At 39.6% G+C, this 22,796-nt stretch overlaps 1 protein-coding gene across 11 annotated transcripts in view; it reads right to left on the reverse strand.

Annotated features, from left to right (window-relative positions):
• The window catches only part of UNC80 (unc-80 homolog, NALCN channel complex subunit), a 127,098-nt gene that overhangs the window by 59,247 nt on the left and 45,055 nt on the right, over positions 1-22,796 (reverse strand). For 5 of the 11 annotated variants that reach the window (XM_069983228.1, XM_069983231.1, XM_069983227.1 and 2 more), the window contains 6 exons: positions 22,217-22,340; positions 17,347-17,519; positions 14,599-14,811; positions 14,180-14,351; positions 5,314-5,447; positions 4,884-5,049 (listed from right to left, as the gene is read on the reverse strand). In XM_069983228.1, the coding sequence (XP_069839329.1) occupies positions 4,884-5,049; positions 5,314-5,447; positions 14,180-14,351; positions 14,599-14,811; positions 17,347-17,519; positions 22,217-22,340 (982 nt within the window). Of the gene's footprint in view, positions 1-4,883; positions 5,050-5,313; positions 5,448-14,179; positions 14,352-14,598; positions 14,812-17,346; positions 17,520-22,156; positions 22,341-22,796 lie in introns of all 11 variants that reach the window. The other 6 variants (XM_069983234.1, XM_069983233.1, XM_069983232.1 and 3 more) reach the window with 4 other exon arrangements.

Here is a 22,796-nt window from a genome sequence, read left to right on the forward strand (position 1 = left end):
ATTTGCATGATCATAATAATTAAAGAGCATTTGTCATCAAAATGCTGTTTATGGCCACTAATTTTATGATTAAAAAAGAGGACCTGTAGCCAATCCAAAAAATAGTAAATAATTACCATTAAATAGTTCAAGGTGTCCTGGATACACAACTTTTTACAGTTTCTCGATACTCCCTCCTCATCCTGAGATATGTTGGTTTGGTTATTTATTTGTCTTAAAATTCCTTTAAAGAGAAACTGTCAGAATATAACCTGCTGATATTTCTCTCTAGCACATGGGGAGCTGAGGATGAAGGTGCCCTCCGTACCAATGTACCACAGCCGGCTCATGAATATTGGGATGGTGCTCTGCCGTGTAGTATTTTTGGCACTCCTCACTGCAGATCGTTGGATGAATATTCATTAAAAAGGATGAGCCAGTCGGGTGGATCGGTGGACTGAGGCTGGAAATCCCACCCCCCAGTGCACCTTTATCCTCAGGACCTTATAGGCCATAGGGACATATCAGCAGGTTCCCTTCAATAGCCAGATGGGTGATAAACTTAATTTTAACAACAAGAGTAATTATACAGTAAAGGGGTGTGAATGTTTTACATTCACACCCCTTTAAGTCTACACCCAACTGACTTTTAACCAGATATCAAACTATAAGCCCATATATATTGGGAACAGGAGGGCATATAAATAAACTGGTGTGTAAACAGGACACTCTAAGCTATTTAGTGGGGCTTGGCTACAGATCCTCTTTAATAAATGTTGCACTAATGCAGGGCTATATTCTTCAAAAAACTGACACTGTAATCCTCATAAATGTTAAGCTATATTTCCAAAATGGCTAAATATTTATTAAAGTTCCTTTATTATTAAATTTCTGTTATGCAGAATACATGCATGAGATACATACTAGCCCATCATAGAGATCATAGCATTAGTAGATTCCTCCAAAACTTTCTTTACCCGGTAACATACAGTAGATCTCATATCTCGTGGCTATGGAGCACATGTAACAAGTAACTATATTGCAAGTGTTAGACTTGGGTGATGGTTTTCATTTCTCTCTTGTTATAGCCCAGTAGATACAGAATCATTGTTAGGGCCCTATTACACGGAGCGATAATCGGCGGAATCAGACAATTATCACTCTGTGTAATAGAGAGAATGATCAGACGATAAAAAATCATTGGCTGATCTTTTCTTTAGGCCCTGACCTAAAATCATTGTCCACCGACTGCACATAACTACGTTTCATAGTGATGCACGGCCGACGGCTTACAATTCAAGAAACAGTTTACATTACCTGTCCACTTTCCTGGTCTCCTCCTGTGATCTGCTTCCTTCCTGGTCCTGCGCGCTGCAGCTTTAAAACGGCCTGCCCGAGCTGACAGGCTGCTCAGCCAATCACTGACCACAGTGGTTCCGGCCAGACCAGCTTTGAGCTGACAAGCCGTCCAGCCAATCACTGGCCGTGGTGGTCCCGGTCAGTGATTGGCTGAGCGGCCTGTAAGCTCAGACAGGCCTCTTTGAAGCTGCAACATGTGGGACCGGAGAGGAAGCAGAGCGCAGAAGGCGACCGGGGACGTGGAAAAGTAATGTAAACTGTTTGGGTAAAGTCTGCACAGACATCATTAATAATTCCCGTGCAGCCCTTGCTAAACGATTATCAGGCCATGTAATAGGCCCAATAAATAAGTGCCGATCTAGCAGATTGGCGCTCGTTTACAGTTTTGATCGGACCATCGGTCATTGGCCCCTGTATTTAATTCCTATATGTAATTTCCTGATCACTGAATATAATACATGGTGGCAAATGCTCTTTAATGTTTTTTTTTTTTATACAAGATTTTTTTATGGAAGAAGAATTTGGTGATATACAGAAAAAAGGGCAAACATATCAACCCTGTGGGGGATTTATAAACTCTCAATACAAGTTTCTGTGTTTCTGTCGATATATAAGGATTTTTTTGGACTGTATATTTATATATCGTACCGGTATATTTATATACCGTACTTCTAATGTATTAGCTTATATTGGGCGTATCCAATAAAACAAGTACATTGATGCAGTAGTTACAGATTGAAGGAGTTTGATGAAAGGACATGTTTCTGTGCTGTATAAACTTTACATGTAATTGTCAGCGGTTCAGTAAACTTTTTGAACCTTTTTTTTTTTTTTTTTACAAAAATTATATAAGGTTTAAAAAATTTACAGAAACAGCCTCTATCACACGTATTGCAATAAGATATACAAACATTAAAAAAAATTCCATAACAAAAAATTAGGCCTGTTGAAGACAGCACCACATAATAAAATGAAATAAAAGACACCACTCACCTAAAAATGGACAAAAAGGGGCACAATACAGATTTATATGTACTGGACGTACTCTGACCTCCGCTCACATCTCATTTATTAGCAATTGATGGTAAACACAGATTGTTTATAATGATTGACAAAACAAAACTTTAGACAATTCACTTGAAATACATTGTATTTGGAGGCCAGAGAGGTTGGCAATGATGTTAACCAATTTGACAAGCGATGGAATCTGTGAGAAGCTGTTTTTTCATAAGCTTTACACCACTCAAATAAACAGTAAAGTGAATGTGTACAACTACAGCAAAAATTTAACATAGCTAAAATACTAGTATTTTCCCTAAAAGGGTATTCCCAAAATCAAACGTTATCCCCTATCCACAGGGTAGGTGATAAAAAGCTAATCGGTGGGGGTTCAACTGCTGGGATCCCCACCAATTACAGAATGGAAGAAAATTGTATCCCGAATGAATGGAGCTCATTATGTGCACAGCCAGTACTCCATTCATTCTCTATGGGGCCTAATGGTGTTGCAGAGCTCTGCGTTCAATGTTGGGAGAAGCCTTTTAACCATTATTTTTAATACTAAAGTAGTAGAAGGAGAATCCCCAATAGGTAAACATGCTCTGAAAAAGCATTTAAAAAAAAAAAGTTGACTGACACCAGATAACCCCTCTGTGAGGGTTTAATAGTCATTGTAATTGATGTCCTGTCCTTTGTTAAGGGTCTATTCCCTGGGATAGGTCAACAGTTGAAAATATTGTAAAAATCTTTTTTTTCAATTGAATGCAGCTACAGTGAAAAGATGTGTCTGGCTTCTATGAGAAACCTTTAAAGTGACACTGTCCCCTCCTTTTTGCATTCTGTCATCTCTACACAGGTGTAAAGGGTAAATTTAGCGGTTTTCATACCTTATTTTATATCATACGTCATGGTGCTTGTTCAAGTAAAAAGTGTCCTTTTTATCAACTGCAGATTGTGTTAAGTGGGCAGGGCCTTGCGGCATTAGCGCCATTAGCCCCGCCCACAATGCCACAGTTGGCCCGCCCCCTCGTCGGGCATTGGAACAGGCTGACCGAAAGGTCTAGACCCCACCCCTTTACGTCGGCCAACCAATGGGTGTCAAGGGGGTGGGGCCAATGGTGGTGTTGTGGGCGGAGCTAAGTGGCACCAAATCCGCGAGGTCACGTCCACTTAATACAATCTGCCATTGATAAAAGGACACTTTTTACTTGAACAAGCACCATGACGTATAAAATGAAATAAGGTATGAAAAACGCTAAATTTACCCTTTACACCTGTGTAGAGATGTCAGAATGCACAAAGGGGGTGACAGTGTCACTTTAATACCTTCAGTCCATCTCCACCTCTTCACTACCTAGATTTACCCTTAATGAAAAGTTTATAAAGTATATCATTTCTAAATACCTTTCTTATTATAATGTTTTAGAGATTGTACACACTAGAAAACTAGAGTACAAGAAGTGCATATCTACACTGGTGGATATTACACTAGGATATATAGGATACACATTTTTACCTTATTTTTAGTAGATCCATTGACCTACCAGATTGTGTGCTCTACTCCTGTTTACTCTAGTATTTTACCTGGTTAGGTAAAATATTAGATGACTCATCTACCCTCCTGGAGACTAACAATTCATTCCATATATACCATTACCTTTTCTGTCTCCTTCCCTCAGCTTTGAGCTGCTGCTTTCTGCTGAAGATTTAAAAACTGTATCTGAGCTGTTCAGTCCATCTCTGCTTTCAACTCTCTCTAAGGACTTGTTAACTTTAGCCGTCTCAGAAGGGAGGGGGAAGAAGGGGGGTGACAAAGAGAACAGCTCACATGCAGATTTCTGTGCCTTTAGCAGAAAGCAGCAGCTCAAAATGTGGTAAGGAGACTGAATAGATAATGACATGTATGGAATGAATTGTAAGTGCTTTTTATATATTTATTTTTACTATAACTACCTAAAGATCTGTTCATTAAAGATTCTTTCAATGATGGAACTACAATGGTTTTACTTTACAATAATAAAAGTGTTGAAAATGATGTATTTGCCTACACTTTAGATTAGTTATCTAAGACCCGTGAGCATCTTTAGAGTCTTTTTCAAGCTTGAAAAAGACAAGGTAAAATATTGCTTGCATTTGGCGACTAAAAGTTTTTGATTCCCACTTAAGGAATGCTGATTTTGTCATTTTGGGATCTGGATATTCTGGGGGCATTGATTAGACCCCTTCAGCGTGCACTGAAACTTCATCTACACTTTGCCAGTGCTGCCCTGATCACATTTCTCAGTGTGAGCAGTAGTCAGACACATTAGCAGTCGTTATTTTTGGAAAAATATATTTGATTTACAACATGTCAGTACAAGAGTTAACAATGTAATAAACAATGACCTACTGTATGATATCACATCCTATCACATGTTACATTATATTGGTCTTCTGATCATTTTTGTTTTAAACTTAATAAAAACTTTCTCTGTCTTCAAAAATGTACCTTGACATACAAGAAGACAACACTGTACACTCAGTCATTTGGTCTTATAATTTCATACCTTTTTTCTCCTCATATCCTGTGTCTGATTTCAAGGTATGGCTGCTGCTGTGTAGGGAATCCTTAGAGTCTTCATTCTCATCCAAGATTCCAGCAAAGCTGATCTTCCTTTCGTATCGGTGACGATCCATCTCTGGATCCAGGCGTAACCGGCAGGTCTCCAGATCCTTAATGTAGCAGACAGGAAATTGTAAGTTTCCCATTCAATTATTTTCAATAGTTCTCTGTAATAATGCCTCTCATTGGATACTGTTGGGTGAGCCTTTTTTTTCTATCCATGTGTTATATCACCTATTGTAAAGGCTTATATATTGTAAAAAAAAAAACAAAAAAAAAAACGGCCAACTTGTAGCACAAAAGTATGCAACATATAACATCACATAAAATTATAATAGCAGAAGCATTATGCTAGATTTTTACATTTTACATACCACAAGAGGTTCAGCCCTAGGCCTTGGCAGACATGGAAAGGTTTCCCTTAAGAAAGTGGTGATTTCCAGAAGTAGTTGACATGCAGACATCTTCAGGGCAAAGGGACAGCCACATTTTGTTGGATTTACAGAACCTACAAATTAACATTTTTGGTAAAGTGAGCAGAGGATGCTCAGAAGTGTTACGAACCAGCTGGTGACTGACCTAACCAGACAGCCAACACCAGAGACCAGCCATCATGGGTCAAAGATGGGTCTGAGTTACAGAAATAGAGATTGTGCTCAAAAATTACTATCCAAAAAGAAAAAAAAGAAAAGAAAAAAATGATCTGTTTACAAGCTCCATATACAGTGAAACATCTCCGAGATGACCAAACAACATTGAATGAATGTAAATGGTTTACCAAGGAGTAGATTTCTTTAAGAAAAGAAACAACATACATGTAACATATGGAAACTGAAAAATGTGATTTATTAAAGGAGAGGTTTCACTATAATGTCATATAGAATGTAAACATTCATATTGGGTACCCTCTGCAGTCAAATGTAATGAGAATGTACCTATTTTCTAAAAGGTACAGTGCCTTGAAAAAGTATTTATTCCCATTGAACTTCTCCAGATTATTTTCATGTCAGAAAAATAAGTGTATTTTATTAGAATTTTATGTAATAGACCAACACAAAGGTGGCAAGTAATTGTGAAGTGTAAAGAAAATACATGGATTTAAAAAATTAAAAACAAAAATCTCATGAGGGGCATTTGGATTCAGCCCCTAGTACTCTGATCCCCTTAAATAAAATCCATCCATCAAACATTAGAAGACACCTAAATAAAGAATAGTCAGCTGTTTTTAGAGAAGTGTATGGCAGGTTATTGAAAATAAATAAATAAATCTGAACATCTTACAAAGCACTGTTAAATCCAACATCCAAAAATGAAATAAGTATGGTACAACTGCATAAGACTTAACATGCCCAGATAAGGAAATCACTAAGTAGAGAAGCAGCCAAGAGGCCCATGGTACGTCTGGAGAAGCTGCAGAGATCCACAGCTCAGGTGGGAGAATTTGTCCACAGGACAACTATAAGGTGTGTTACATACAATTGTGGCCTTTATGGAGTGAAAGAAGAAAGCCATTTCTGAAAGCAAGCCATAAGCATGCTTTGCAGTTTGCCACAAGTCATGTAGGGGACACAGCAAATATGTGAAAGAATAGGCTGTGGTCAGATGAGACAAAGTTGAACTTTATGGTCTTCACGTAAAATACTATGTGTGGCAGAAAAATAACACTGCACACCCACACTGAACACACCATCCCCACCGGGAAACATATTGGTGGCAGCATCATGCCATGGGGGCCTTTGCTTTATCAGTGACAGGAAAGCTGGTCAGAGTTGATGGAAAGATGGATCTTAAAGGACAAGTGCCATGAAAAACTTTTTCCCAGTAATTGAAGCACATTACAAAGTTATATAGCTCTGTAATATGCTTCAAACACCTATCTGCCTCCCTTCCCTGTCTTTTCCCCCCTCCACCCCCCACCAGGAAGTGTCCTGACTCACAAAGACCTAATGACTGCCGTCACCGTCACCAGGCAGCTCCTTCTTGTGAGGATGAGTCATCAGCAGGAGGGCTGCTCTAGGTCCTGTTACAGCAGCCCCCCCCTCCCCATTCCAAGTGATGGCTTGCAGTTGTTCAGCCAATGGGAGCTGAGCAAGCTGAGTCACCTGACAAGGCAGGGGAGGGGGGGGCTGCTGTAACAGGAGAGGGAGCTGAGAGAAGAGCTTGGTGACGGTGACGACAGTAATTAGGTCTGTGTGAGTTAGGACACTTCCTGGTGGGGGGTGGAGGGGGGGGGGAAAGACAGGGAAGGGAGGCAGATAGGTGATTGAAGCACATTACAGAGTTATATAACTCTGTAATGTGCTTCAATTACTGGGAAAAAAAATTTCATGGCACTTGTCCTTTAATACAGGGCAATCCTTAAGGAAAACCTGTTAGAGCTGCAAAACAGTTGAGACTGTGGTCGAGAATTACCTTCTAGTAATGACCCTAAACATACAGTCCAGCCAGAGCAACAATGACAAGGTTTACATCTAAGCACATTCATGTGTTAGAATGGCCCAGAAGTCCAGACCTAAATCTTATTGAGTATCTGTGGCAAGATTTGGAAATTGTTTTTCACAGACCCTCTCTATCCAATCTTAGCTTTAGGTATTTTGCAAAGATATCATCAGGAGTGGATTAAGGATACAATGGGCCCTGGGCTATTCAAAAATTGTGGGCCCCCTGCTAACCATGCCCCCTGTAGCCCTGGCATTTTCCCTATGTTATCCCCAGACTGTATCCTGGCATTTTCCCCATGTTGCCCTCCTGACTGAACACTGGTCGGTAGGTAGTCTCCCCCTTCCCGACATGCAGGCATCCATTTCACTGTTGTGAATAAAAAACTATTCAAATTACAACCTGGCAGCTTGCTCGTGCCCTGGCTCCTCCTCTCTGCAACAGGTGATTCCCCTGACAGAGCCCTGGCATTTTTCACATGTTGCCCCCCTGACTGACCCACCCCCTGGTCGGTAAGTAGTTAGCCACCCCCTTCCTGACGTGTAGCAATGATCTGTTCCACTGCTGTGAACAACTATTCAAATTACCATATGGCAGCTTGCTGGCTCCCCGGCCCCTCAGCTCTCAATCAAGCGATCAAGTGATGTCGGGGGGGGGGGGGGAGAGCGCATGATGTTGATGGACAAGGCACGGAGCCAATTGGTGCTGGCCATTGGATTCAGGTTGGCGTTGCATAAGCCGGCAGAGGAGTTTTTCATATGCTAGGGCCACCAGGAGTCTTTATTGCCTTGAAATAACGTTGGAAGAAATGGGTGCGCCATTAATGGGTGAGTCCAATGGCGATCCCCTTGGCAGTCTGGTGGGCAGCAGTGGCGGCATTATTATAATGGGAGCAATCTTACTGGGTCCTCTAGAGCCCTGGGCCCTGGGCGGTAGCCCAGATTGCCCTTATTTTAATCCACGTAGGGACACCATGTATCATTTTCTTTATACTTCACAACTACTTGTTACTTTTTCTTAGTCTATCACATAAAATACATTTATGTTTGTCAGAATAACATGAAAATCTTTTGAAAAGTTCAAGGGGAATAAATACTTTTTCAAAATACTGTATATTGTAATGTGGGAAATAAAGTATCTAAGCACCTGCTTCCTATTTGTTCATAATTTAAAATGCTCGGACCAATATTCCTTAAAGTTTTCTACGATACAGACCCTGCACAGCTCTATAAAACCAATGATAATTGATCGCTGGTGCGTTTTAGCCATCTGCACCGTCAGCAGTTCCTGCCCGTCTTATGAGAAGTCAATTCATAAATAAAAAGGACTTGATTTAATGCCTCCATTCATGGGCTCCGTTACATGGAGCATTAAATCAGCATCTGCTTTCGTTGATTGGGATTCACAGGGGTCTCAAACTGAAGCAACACTATGCTTTAGCTACAGACCAGACTCATGTCTGATTACACATCTTAGTAAGTTCAATATGTAGAGGATGCAGACATGAGAAAGGAAATAGAGAAACAAAAGCCAACCCAAAAGAAGAAAAGAAAGCAGGGGAATTTGGAGTGAAATTAACATTTAAAAACAAAATCATGGGCCAGTGGGAGCAAAAAGAAATGGTTTGGCAAACATTGAACAGTTACTTTATATATATTTGCTGTATATTATTTATTAGGCTTCAGGACATTTGCTGTACAATTATGGTGAGTCTTTTCATGTGGGGTTACATGGATTCATTCTTCTTTTTATTGGTGCCATAATTGAACAGTGCTTTAGTTATGTCCTGAAACTTAGCACAACACATGTTGAGAAGCTGCTTAAATGACTGTATTTGATAAGGTATAGGGCTTTTTATGGGCCCACGCAAAGAGAAATAGCCAAATGGCAATCAGGCCTACTTTGCAGGCCATACATCTTAAGCAAAGGCAAGTTTGCACTGCAATGTAATGTCATGTCATGCAATGTAGAAAATGAGTGAGTGATGCTCAACCTTACTGTCATAAGAAACCCAGGAAGATTTATGGAACTCCTGAAAAAGTCCTACTTTTATTCCTGCCTTAGGCTGGGTTCACACTACATATATTTCAGTCAGTATTGTGGTCCTCATATTGCATCCAAAACCAGGAGTGGATTAAAAAAACAGAAAGGCTCTGTTCACACAATGTTGAAATTGAGTGGATGGCCGCCATTTAATGGCAAATATTTGCTGTTATTGTAAAACAACGGCTGTTATATTGAAATAATGGCCGTTATTTACTGTTATATGGCGGCCATCCACTCAATTTCACCACTGTGTGAACAGATCCTTTCTGTGTTTTTAATCCACTCCTGGTTTTGGTTGCAATATGAGGACCACAATACTGACTGAAATATACGTAGTGTGAACCCAGCTTTAAAGTGAATCTGTTGTCTGTAATTTATGTTCTAAACTGCTGACACTGTTAGATAGCTGTTAGGTCAAGGAGACACATGGTACCTATCATATATCCATCTGGGCTTTCATAACAGAAAAATGCTTTTGTTCTTCAGTGAAAAGTGTCAGAAAGGCTTTCCCTCTGCTGATTATCTGAGGGCTATTACACTGCCTCCCCTCCCATCCCTTATCCTGCTTGGAGCTCAGCATGCGGCTGTCAATCAAACAGGGTCGGGTATAGGAAGGGAAGTTAGGAGATATTCCAGCTTGCAGCAGATCAGGAGAGGGAAAGCCTCTCTGACACTTTTCACTGGAAAATACCAACATTTTTCTGTTATGTAAGCACTGCTGGATGTATGAAAGGTATTATGTGTCTCCTTGAGCTATCCACAACCTTACAATGTCAGCCGTTTGTAACTGACAGATTCACTTTAAGATTGATGTAGGACAGCATTATATATGTATCCTGACCCAGATGTTTACTGTCAAGCATCTTTCAGCAGAATAAAATTAGTTTACATTTACTGTAAAAGTTACAGTGTGCCCTACTGATGTGTTTTGGGAAATCACTGGCCAGGTTTAGATGGTACACTTAGTTAAAGGCCCCCAAACACATCAATTAAAAGTCAGGGGAATCCATCGCTTTTTTTTGCGGTCAACAATATATTGAGGCCTCCTACAGATAAGGTTCAGATTTGTTGGATTTCAACTTTTCAACCCTTTTGTTTTTGGAAAGATAAACTGCTGCCAAAGTTTTTTGCAAATCAGTGTCACTTATCAGTTTTCATTTATGGTACACATCACTTAAGCACATTCTGGCTCATACACCTGCTAACTAAAAATTTTAAGGGAAGCAGGTCTTCTAGGAAAGTATAGTGTTTTATGGAAGATTAAAGGAGGCCTTAGGGAGTGTATAACAGGAAGTCATCATTCTGTGAGTTCTCTGAAACATGATGGACCTATACAGATTTCCAAATGAGAAACTACTCTCTGTTCATGGCTCTGTTCATTGTGTAGTGGCTGTTCCAGATTACTGCTTTTAACCTCCCATTCACTACAATGGGAGTTACCTGTTGCCACTATTAGGCCCCGTTTCCGCAAAACTAGCGGAATTCCATGGCGGAATTGTCCGCCGCGGAATGCCGTTAGCCTCCCGCTCATAATGGGAGTCTATGAGAGGTGCGCGCTCCTGCTCTGTCCGCTCTGAAGAATGAACATGTTCATTCTTCAGCACGGAAAGGGCAGGAGCGTGCGCCTCCCATAGACTCCCATTATGAGTGGGAGGCTAACGGCATTCCGTGGCGGACAATTCCGCCACGGAATTCCGCTAGTTTTGCTCAGTGGGAACGGGGCCTTACGGGATAACTGCAGATATCTGCTTGTGGCCATTAATTGCATATAAGCTGTAGCCATAGCTCTGCCAAACAGTTACTTGGTGGTGCTGAGTGTTGGGACCCTGACAATCAGACACTGATAGCCTATCCTGAGAAGAGACCATTGATTTAAGATACCTAGAAAACCCATTTAAGGTCACACATGAAGGGTGCTGCCGAGATCCTTATATAAGGATATAAGGATAATAAATCATAATGAATCCTCTTTGTAAGGGCTTTTCAACATGTTGCAGCCACCACATAGTGGTATCTCTAAGTGGGTTTTTTTTTTTGGTTTTTTTTCTCTATAACTATTCATATAAAACATTTTTTTTCCCAAATATTTGATCAGCCAGCTTCTCAACATGTTGCAAAAAAAGAACATGCACATATGAAATCATAACATGTAAATTGCATGCAGTATTCTACAGAATATATTCTGAAGAAGAAAAGCAGAGTTAATCATTCAGAAAAATGCAACCAGAATGTATACATAGAGGCTTTTGACATTCTAGGTTTGCTCTATGCATAGTTGTCTTTCTTTGTGATTTTCAAAAAATAAATTTTCAGTCTAGGTTATAGATTCTTAAATACAAGACAACAAAACATCAAACATTTCTGATGCTTCAACCTAGACAAAAAGACATAATGTATATTACAGGACTGATCTGGTTGCACATCTGACATATATTGTCACATAAACATAATAAAAACATAAAAAGCCATTACATGGACAACATAATGAGCATATATTGGTCACTTTAACTACAACAAAATGTATAGATTTGTCATGTTCTATATATATGTTTTTATTGACAGTTTTGAGGTATTTATGCAGGATCCAGATGTTTGGCTGTTTTTGTTCTACTCTAGCTTTTTATGAGTTATACTATTATATTTCTCTTTTATTATGCTAAAAATGCATCTGATATTCGTTGAATACAGGAGTGACTTGGGGGTCCTAAAAGGATTGAATAGAAGACAGCCCCATTTAGAGATGACCAAAATCTTCTGTTACTTGTGAGTAATTCACAATAACTATTAGGCTATGTTCACACAACGTATATTTTCGTAAAAGTACGGCCGTTGTTGCAATGCAGCACCAGCCGGAATGATCTTTTTAGAGACCCGGCCGGGTCACGAAATGGCCGGTCTCTTACTGTGTGTAAACATAGCCTTAGTCTTTGATGCTTTGTACCAACACACAGGTGTCAATGTCATGGCCCTCTAGCTGTTGCAAAGCTATAATATTCAGCATGCCTGGACAGCCAAAGCTAAAGCCTTAGCTGCCCAGGCATGATGGGAATTGTAGTTCTGCAACAGCTGGGGGACGCTAGTTTGACACCCCTGGTCCAACACAACCAGTAAGTGCACCACAGAGCAGCACACAACAGTACCCCTTCTACCTGCAGCCATAGTACTTAAGAATGCACGCAAACCCAGAACTCTGAAATTGAGCTAGATTTGTGTATTGCAGGATAACCCATACACAGTAAATATACCCATTTTCTGGATAGTTTTGTGTTTTTCAAAATTTTTCTGGGTATTGATAATTTTCTAGATTGGGTATATAAGATGCATTTCTACCTTTTATATCAAATGGTCATAGTCACTTAAAAAAAAAAAAAATTTTGACATGTCCTAGGGACATAGCAAAAGTTTTGATGGGTCAGGGTCTAGATGTCAAGCTCCCCAAAAAATGATTAGATAAAGCAGGGAGAAGCACCCGGCTAAGCGCTTCACTCCCTGCCATGCTGTCTGTTCTGTATCACTGCAGGAGACATAACGGGGACACTTTAAACCTATAGCACTGCCTTCATGATATAATTTGTTCGGTATAACTACATGAATGGTAAAGAATGGCTAAAACATCTGGTTCATGCATATTTGTTTTAGGATTGTGTTTTTTTGCCTTTTAAAGCCAATAAAGAATTGATTTTGTGAGTTAAAGTAAGCATACCTTGTGTTGTAACATTGCATAAGCTTTTTATTACATTCATCTAGAAATCAATGCTAACTAGAAAATGCTGACATTCAAGGCATTTTCTAGTCAGATACGTTGAACTGTTAGCACACATATGGCCAAGGCATTATGTACATTAGTTATGTTACTTTTGCTTTTTTATCATTTGGATTTTTATAATTTAGTTTGTTCATGATTTAAGTTTTGGTCAATGAGTAAAACAATTAAAAACATAATGCTTTGGAAATATATGGAGACAGACTGCACAGAAAAAAGAGCCTTAAAGACGTATAACAAAGTATTTTCCACAGAGCAATAAGGCACACAGTATAGACCCATCTGGACACAAACAGATGCTGCTCTTCAGGTTAGGGGAATGCAGAAGATATGGATAATTTACATTGCAATCTTTATTACTTTTCACATGAGAAATAAAGATCACATAAACATCGTAGAGCAATGTTATATGGCTCTCGGATAGAATTTTTGGCCATACGATCCTTTAAAGTCATCCATTGTTTTTTGCCTAGAGATTGTTGGGTGAAAAAAAAAACAATGGGGGGGAGGTGTTGTTGCTCAAAATGACGGTTCAGGACTTTGGTGTTGATGGTTATTTATAGTGGGAACTTTTTTCAGAAAACCCAACAATTTCTAGTTGCTTTTCCTAGATTATACATTAGCATAGATAAAAGAGTTTAGAAAACTTTACCTCAGTATGGTATCCAAGAATAAACTTTGGGGCCGCCTCTATTACTCTGTCTACCAAAGGCACGTGCAAAGAGTTCTGTGCATACAGCCTGTGTGTAGGATTGCCACCTGCATCTTGGTCACTCATTACAATCTAGCCACACCAGGGCCCTTATACCGGGTCAGGACTTCTTGGCTTCTAATTGCCTTTTCTTTCGTACTTCCTGACCCGGCATAAAAACGTGGCTGACTGATCGGACGTGAAATACAAGGAACAGGTGATCCACCTATCTAAAATATCCAAGCAAGAATTATCAAGTGAAATAAAGAAAATAGAGTGCTCCTAAAGCAGAGTTCCTTACAAGCAGGGTTTCTTGTAGTAAAGGGATTCTCCTTACTGTCATCTAAAAAGTCTTCTTCCTCATCCTCTTTCCTCAGTCTTCTCTTGGTTTCTTCATCATAGATAAGTCCCAGCAGATTGGCTGGACTTTCACTCTCACTGTGACATATCTCATTAAGGCGGGCGCCTATTACCTGCAAGACGATACGTGACATATATCTAAAATCTATAAAACTAGTAGCCCTAATCGTAGAACAACCAAACTGATGTTACACAGTAACTTATACATCATGGCAACTCAAACACTACCTGCATCTAAGTATTATTTTAGCCTTTGTCCGCATAGATTTTTTGGTGAACCTATCCCCAGTTATATAGTAAAGCACGTTTAAACTTACCAGAACTGGAAATAAAAAGCAGCAACTAAAAATACCAACTTACATCTCCCCATTGATAGAAGAGCTTGGCTGCATTCCATTGCAGCTTCTGGTTTCTTTTATTGCCCACAATAGGGGAACGACCTCGTGAAAGACCTTTTTTGGCAATGTTGACATGATGTCCTTTCATCCATTCTGGCCAATTTCCCCGATTACATCGGTGCACAAAGCGGGCACACTCCAGGAAGAGAGCTGCCCTGGCCACCACAGGAGCTTCCTAGCATTGGCAGAAGAACACTGAAAGATTATTAAAGCTGTAAAAACAAGCAAACATTGTAAAATGTACAGATATGTAAGTAGTTGTTTGCATTTTTTTTTCTTTTTACAGCCTATATGCTGCTGAATAACTGCTGTGCCAACTGCAGTGTTAGCAACTTTAAAGGAGAATCTAACCTGCTGGTATCTCCCAATTGTGCAAGGGGCACTGAGGATGAAGTAAAGTTTCTTACCTTCATCCTCTGCATTTCATATTTATGGAAGAGTTAAATTTTTATGCTAATTAGGTGCTTTGGTACACTGGGGTGGGACTACCGACCCCCAGTGAACCGATCTGCACCGGCCAGCCCGCATTGCTGATATTCCTTAGAAGGAGCGGGCAAGCAGGGGAGTGAATCAGTGTCCTGTCCCCACTGCACCAAAACGCCTAATTAGCATGGAGATTAAACTCCTAATAGCACAGAAATAGTAAAGAGGATGAGGGTAAATTGCCTTCATCCTCAGCCCCTTGTCCGCAATAGGGAGATATTATCAAGTCATCAGGGCAGTCACCGGTGGCTTCTGTCTGATCTGCTGGCCTTGATTAACATATATATATATATATATATATATTAGGGTGAGTATAAGATTACCCTATTACTCTTTTTCGGGTAGCATGCAAGTGATGCCAGGTTCACTTTTAGTTCTTGTCCAGTAATCCATCATGCAGTTTTGTGGATAGTAAACATTTAGGGGATATCCTTAAAGCAGAAATCCGTTTTTAAAATCTGGCAGCCGGCAGGGGCAGGGGAGAGTCTGATCAGAAGTATTAACCTCTCTTTGTGCCCGGGGTGACTGGCGGGACCGGCCTCGAGACCCACGCCAGGCTCTGGGATCTCCAACACTGACACGTCATGACCCAGGTGATGGACTGGACGCTCAGTGCTGTGACAGGCCTTTTCCCCGAGTCGTGACGTCATCACAATTTGGGGGAAAATGCCTTCCGGCAGGGGTCTCACAGCTGGTCCTGCCACTCACAGCGGGCATGGGAAGATGTAAGTTCATAGTCCTGATGAAATTTCCTTCCAGTCCTTCAGAGATGGTGGTTGTACACTGTGTAGTCTGATGTCATAGATAGGTATAAATGTATTCATATTGGTACACACACGTAAAAAAAAAGTTCGGGATCTTGCTTCCTTGTAATAACCCAATCTTACCTGATGTTTGAAGAAGAGGCAAAGAAAGATGAAGATATGAGATTATGGATAGAGATGAAATCACAGGACACAGACACAAATCACAAATGGAGAAGAATGAACCAGACGATTGAAAGCTGAAAATAACCACAAATTACTACTGTCAATGATGAACACAGGTCGAGAAATATCTGCAGTCAAAGTGGAGGGGTGTATGGGTTTAGACCTAATATTTAAGGAAGGTTAAGAAGGCAAAGATACATTTAATCTACATTCTGTTTTGCCTAGGACCTACAGTATAAAATGTTAAGGCTGGGTTCACACTACGTATATTTTAGTCAGTATTGTGGTCCTCAGATTGCAACCAAAACCAGGAGTGGATTAAAAACACAGAAAGGCTCTGTTCACACAATGTTGAAATTGAGTGGATGGCCGCCATATAACAGTAAATAACTTCTATTATTTCAATATAACAGCCGTTGTTTTAAAATAACAGCAAATATTTGCCATTAAATGGCGGCCATCCACTCAATTTCAACATTGTGTGAACAGATCCTTTCTGTGTTTTCAATCCACTCCTGGTTTTGGTTGCAATATGAGGACCACAATACTGACTGAAATATACGTAGTGTGAACCCAGCCTCAAGCGTATCTGTCACTTTTTTTAAATGTAAGCTGCTGTGTAACTTGAGGAACAACAATATATCTAGCTATTATATACCTTATAATACACATTTCCCTGTAATTCTGCTTTATAAGCTAAAGCTGTCCTTTTTAGTTCTCCTAGCGCTGGCCTGAGTTTAATGTCTATAATGTCTGTACACACAGAGAAGGAGATCCTGCACTGTCTTTGTGCCTCCCTCCTCCCTGACCCCTCCATAGAAGTGCCTTGTCTGTGTACCCAGGCTTTACCCCTCCCATCAACCTCTTGCCCCCCTCCATAGAGTTGCCTTGCATGTAACTTCCTAAGCAGGATGGTATGAAGATGATTTTTCAGAGTGGAAGACTAGTTTAGCAGGGAGGTAAGGAGAGGGAAAATGCTTGATAACAGGAGAAGGAAGCATTTTTACCTGATAAGATACATAACAATGTTTCATGGACACAGAAATAAATTCATTATTGTTTGTATGCATCAGCATACGTGTACAAGTGCAACCAACCATTAGATGGTCAAAGAGTTCACATCTGGGTATACAGGCTGTATTGCATTTTGCATATTTGAAGACTCTGACACATGTACAGACAACTGAAATACATGCAAGTACATTGAGAAGAAAAAAAAAGATTGTATGTAAAGCCTATAGATAAATAACAATTAACCACGGATCCTGGAGGTTTAGAGACTCGGAATTTTTGCTTACCAAATCTAAAGCTGCAGCCAAAATTGAGGCATCAGGTATTGTCCCAGGTTCACAACAGTTAAGTAGGAACTGAAAGCGTTTCATCCCTTGTCTTATTGCTCCCAGGTTGACTACATTTTTGCCTTTTCCAGATTCCTGGTTGGTGGCACCATGGTCATCAAAGCTGTGACATCCTGAAGAAGGCAAATGTAGGAGGAAAGAGGGGGAAGAGCACAAGATCTCACAAATAAAAGAGCCATTTGAGAACCCCATTACATTGGATTACCCCAGCGCTCTAATCTAATGTGTGGTCTGAAGCTAAGCAAACATGGTGGTATCACCCACAACACCCAGCATATTATGGGGGACATGTACAGACAATGATCTTTCAAGGTATTCCACACACCATTGCATTAGACTCATGGGTTTTGCATATTAATGGACACATGGAAGTGAATTAGATAATCATAAGTTAAGCATGTATCCGCTCAGATGATATTACAATAAAATCATTGCTAATAGCAGAAGATAATAGTCATCATTTCTTTTATATCCAGATCAGGGTGTGGAATATCTTAAGTCAATTAATACATTATTCTTACATCAGTTTGGCTTAAAATGAAGCACAGTAATATTAAACTCTCTGACGAACGTTCCCTAAAGGAAGAAACAGTGCTGGGTTTAAGTAATCTGCTCATCAACAAGACTATTGTAGAATATTTATCTTGACTAATTGACGACTTTCATGTACAAGTCTTCAATTTGCTAATTATATCTTTATGGGAAAGTAGCAGATGGTAGACTCCCGGGATACAATATGTCAAGCTAAATTGTTTTTCAGAAATCATAAATTTCAGTGTAACTAATCTTATTAACTACAATCATTGCATTATTACAATGTAAAAAAAAATTGCAACAATGGTTGGACCTGCAGCAATCAGCCAGCTACTATTTTATAGACCCTCTCTTCCCACTCTGTGTCTATGTGATCGAGACTTACATTATGCGGCCATCTACTTTTTTTTATCTCTTCATAAGAATTCTAATTAAACGCTTATGACATGTTGCCCAAGTGATCAGAGGAACCCAGTAGCAACTTTTTAATTGTCCTGCAGCACCACCTCAGGTGAAATAACACATTACATGGTGCACATTGTAATCGACAGGTCATGAATGTAATGCATGGACTTGCTAGATCCTCTAGAGAGAGGTAGACACTGTAGCTGTTCTCTTGTCCTTTTGATAGATAGAGGTCCTTAACTAGGGCCTCTAATAATACTTGGTTTTCTAAATTAACCAGCCCCTTTAAAGTTTAACAAACTAACAGTACATAATGGAAGGGGCAAAGTCTAAAGGATTTATATATTGGCGTCTTGCCATATGCTGTGTTTTGTTTTAACACTTATGGAATAAACACACCAGTTTTTTTGCACTTTACTCTGTGTGCTGCGGATATATTCTATTGAACTAGCTGCCTGTATCCTTGGTCGGGATCATCCGCTGGCACCATCTACCTTATCAAGTGTGCTGCTCAGTATTGCATTGTATATTGATAATTAGTGATAAAAAACATGGCCACTTTCTTACAGAGACAGCCCCACTCTTGTCTCCAGCTTGGGCAGGGTTTTGCTGCTCAGTTTCATTGAAGTGAATGGAGCTTAATTGCAAACCGCACCTGAACGGGAGACAAGAGTTGCATTGTCTCTGAAAGAAAGTAGCCGTGTTTTTGTAGAAATCGATAACCCCTTTAATAGCTACAATAATTTTTAATTGACTCAAGGAAAATGAGTTCAAGGATCTTAGCAATTCCAGCTTAAAAAAAAACCTCAATGCCGTTATAACTTTTAAAATCTAAATCAGCAGTAGATATGATAAAAAGCAAGTTTGCAATTTACATTCAATTTGAGCGCTCACAGAGAAGGCAGTCATGTGATTGATGGACACATTGAGCCGTGACTCTCTGTACTGGCCAGGACTTAATGAGTTTAGTCTGTTTTTTCAACCAGCAAGACTAAAAAGCCACCTTCAGAAGGCTGGAACTGGATGTCTGGTAAGTATAGCTTTGTTTTATAGCATGATTGGAAAAAAAAATAATAATAATGAATGTAAATTGCCAACTTGCTTTATATCAAATCTACTGTTAATTTAGACTTTAAAAGTTGTAATGACAGTGATACTTTAAGGCTATGTTCCCACTACAGGATTGCATTGGGAAAAGGTAATATGGACATTCCTTATCAATAGACGGACACCTTTTGCTGTTAAATTACAGCTTGTTCCCATAGTGAGAACATAGTCTTAAACTAACCTGTTTTATCGCCTCAAAACCCCAGTGAGTACAATAGTTCAAAAAACAACATGTACTTAATTAACTTTTTGTACGTTCTGAACAAATAAAAATCTACCTTCATGTACCCTAGTATGGGAAAAGTTATATGAACACTGTAAATTTAAAAACACATATCATAGAGACACTTTTGATCGGCCATTGTCTGGGTGTTTAGTGACTGATAACTAGAATAAGCCAGGACAAATGTGTGTTCTCTCCCAGCCCTGTGCCACATGGAGTCAGACTCTAAATATAAGTCTATGGGACCTCACAGAGCAGGGAAAGAACCTGAACTAACTACAGTATGTACATACTGGTCTAGGATTATTGGAAAAGGACAATATGGAGATATCATATATTCGTATTGCATAACTTACAACTCGGCTTAACACTGCATTGGAATGAGTCATCTTAAGGTTTATCTCCTTTGCACAAACATTATAGGCATGATATAGATAGAAACGGCTAATAGAACGAATGTCCAGCAGATTACGACACTTCACAAAGCACAGCACCACAAGAGCAGAGAGACAGAGATGGAATGCAGCCAAAGGCATTGTCCTGAGGTCAGCTCCATCACAACCGTCATCTGCCGAGCTCCCAGTGTCAACTACTGCTAACTGTGAATCTGTATAGCTTATGACTGTACCACCAAGAGCATGTCACTGGCAATGTACCCAGAGCTGAAGCCACAATCTATGACTGCAGACATTTTTTTTTTTTTTTATCTTGGTGTGTTCCATGATTAAACAGGGTGCACAGCAGAATGCTGAGTTCTCATCCTTTAAGCAAACTATATTTTTCTGTGTTATAGGTAAATATGTATTAAGCTACTGTCACCCAACACCACTAGTTGGTATTGAAAACATTCATCATAGAGTGATATAGGCTTTGGCGAGCCCTGTAAACCCATACAGTTCAATTAGACCTTAATAGTGCTGATGCAGAAAGGACAGTGTCTTATTTGGAAATGGTTATGCGAATGCTGATCATGCAAACACAGAAGAAAATAGATAATTGAAACAAGGTATCTGGGTGGGATTTTCATCTCATTCAATGTCTTGAAGTATTAACAAAAATATACTTCTAAAAAGATACAACTAAAAAAGAATAGTATGGATTGTGAGTCCATAATGCATGGGATTGGTTTAATAATGTCCTATTGGGAACGTGGACTCCCAAGTTTTTAAGGAAAAAAGTGCAGTTGGTACAAAGGAAGCATGCTGTGAGATGGGAAGGGGTTATGGGATGGACGTTCATAGTAACATGCTCTTTGGTAAAAATCCAATTTTTTTGATTGTTATTTCTTCCTGAAGCACGGTGGAGGCAGTCATTTTGGGGGAATGATAAATATGTATATGAATATTGGAGGATGCAATGGGGTCTTTGCACTGAATACCAGGCTGTGTTTGCCTGAACCCTGACATGAGTGCACTGTTCCCATGACAGTATTACAGCTCTGGTAGCTAATTTAACAGGCAATCTCTTCTATAGTCGCTTATTTAGACATATATAGAAATGAGGATTATTACGCTGTCCTCTCAACAAGCAGAGATGGTACTAATTGTAGTTGCCCATGTGATGTTGTGCTGATAAATTATGGGATTAGCAGTAGATTTGAAAGGGAGAATGCAATCTGTAAGTAAAAAAGGTTGATCTGAGGTCACATGACCTAGATGCAGTAAGAAAATGTGTGGATACAGCAGAGCTGGAAAGTAACAGATGACACAGCAGGAAAAGTGGTGGTTGGTGGTGTGCATTATTTGGACAAAAAAATGTGGGAGTTGTTATTAAGGTAATATATATATAGCACATATATGTAGCTGGCATTATACTGTATATAGGCAATGGAGTTATTGTATAAAGGGTGCATAGATCTGGGACTGGTATGGGGCATTTGACTGACATAGTAATAAGGTTGGCGTTGATAAGTAGGCATGCGGATGATACTATTAGAGTGCATGTGGTTGATACTATTATGGAATCTGTACTGTTAGAGATGTATGTGTCAGTACCAATGTGATTGATAATTGCTATGGCTTCAATATGAGTGTGTCCCTCTGTATAAGCATGCATGCATCTGTGTCTACTGCTTTCCTGAAAAAAGTGTTCATATGCCTTGGTCCATCGGTGTACTTATGGGTAATTTCTCATCACTTGATAAACCAGGTGACAAAATGACCACCTACACCATATGGAGGTAAATAGGGATGCTTCTCAAACAAAGCATCTAGGTTATCTTTAACTTTTATTAACAGATGAAGAATTAAAAAAAGAAGGAAAAAAGGAGAGATGAATGGAATGGATAAGTCACTGTTGAATTAGATAGGAATAATATGAAAAATAGGAATTGTTATGGGTTAAGTTTTGCTAAGTAAGGAGGTTGCAGGGAACTGTTCATGAATCCATTGCAAGTCGCCTTAGCAGCAAAAGTGTTAAAAATCAATGAAAGAAGGTAAAATAATTGCAAAGGAACAGAAAAAGAGAACCCTGATATCTAACCATCTTTTTCTTCTGTGTGATGAAGCCTGGATGTATTCCTTCTGCTTGAGCGCCATTTACCAAGACGCTTGAAAAAATTCTCTTCTTCATCTCTGCCGCCATCCATCCCTGATCCTGGGCCGGCTTCTGACAACTTTACAGCACTCGTAAATTTCACCTTCATCAATGAGAAATATGAGAATTTCTGTGTGATCATGTGAACAGAGAAATAACAGTTAAAGTGCTTAAATTTATGTGCGTTCTACAAGAGCAAATATGAGACATGCAAACACAGACAAAATACAATATAAACATAATAGTACAAGTCTGTTAATTTGGTCATATTCAATGTATTCTTGAAGGTATCTGGATCACGAGATATGTTTTCCATTCACAACCAAAAATGATCCCAAAACAACATAAATCAAGAAAGTGTTAAGCAGCCCAGGTGAAGTGTACATATAAGGGATTTATCATCCCCGTTCCCAGCCGACGTCGGCAAAAAGTTCCAGATTCTTGTCAAACCACTTAGAGGAGGGTGTGGCAAGGTGTGAAAGGGGCGCAAAGCAGGAGGAAATCATGGCGAAAATCTACAGTATGGGGGAACCACCCGGGTGTGTGTGTGTGTGTGTGTATGTATATTATATATATATATATATAT

Source organism: Dendropsophus ebraccatus, chromosome 9, assembly GCF_027789765.1.
Source record: "Dendropsophus ebraccatus isolate aDenEbr1 chromosome 9, aDenEbr1.pat, whole genome shotgun sequence".
Taxonomy (NCBI): domain Eukaryota; kingdom Metazoa; phylum Chordata; class Amphibia; order Anura; family Hylidae; genus Dendropsophus; species Dendropsophus ebraccatus.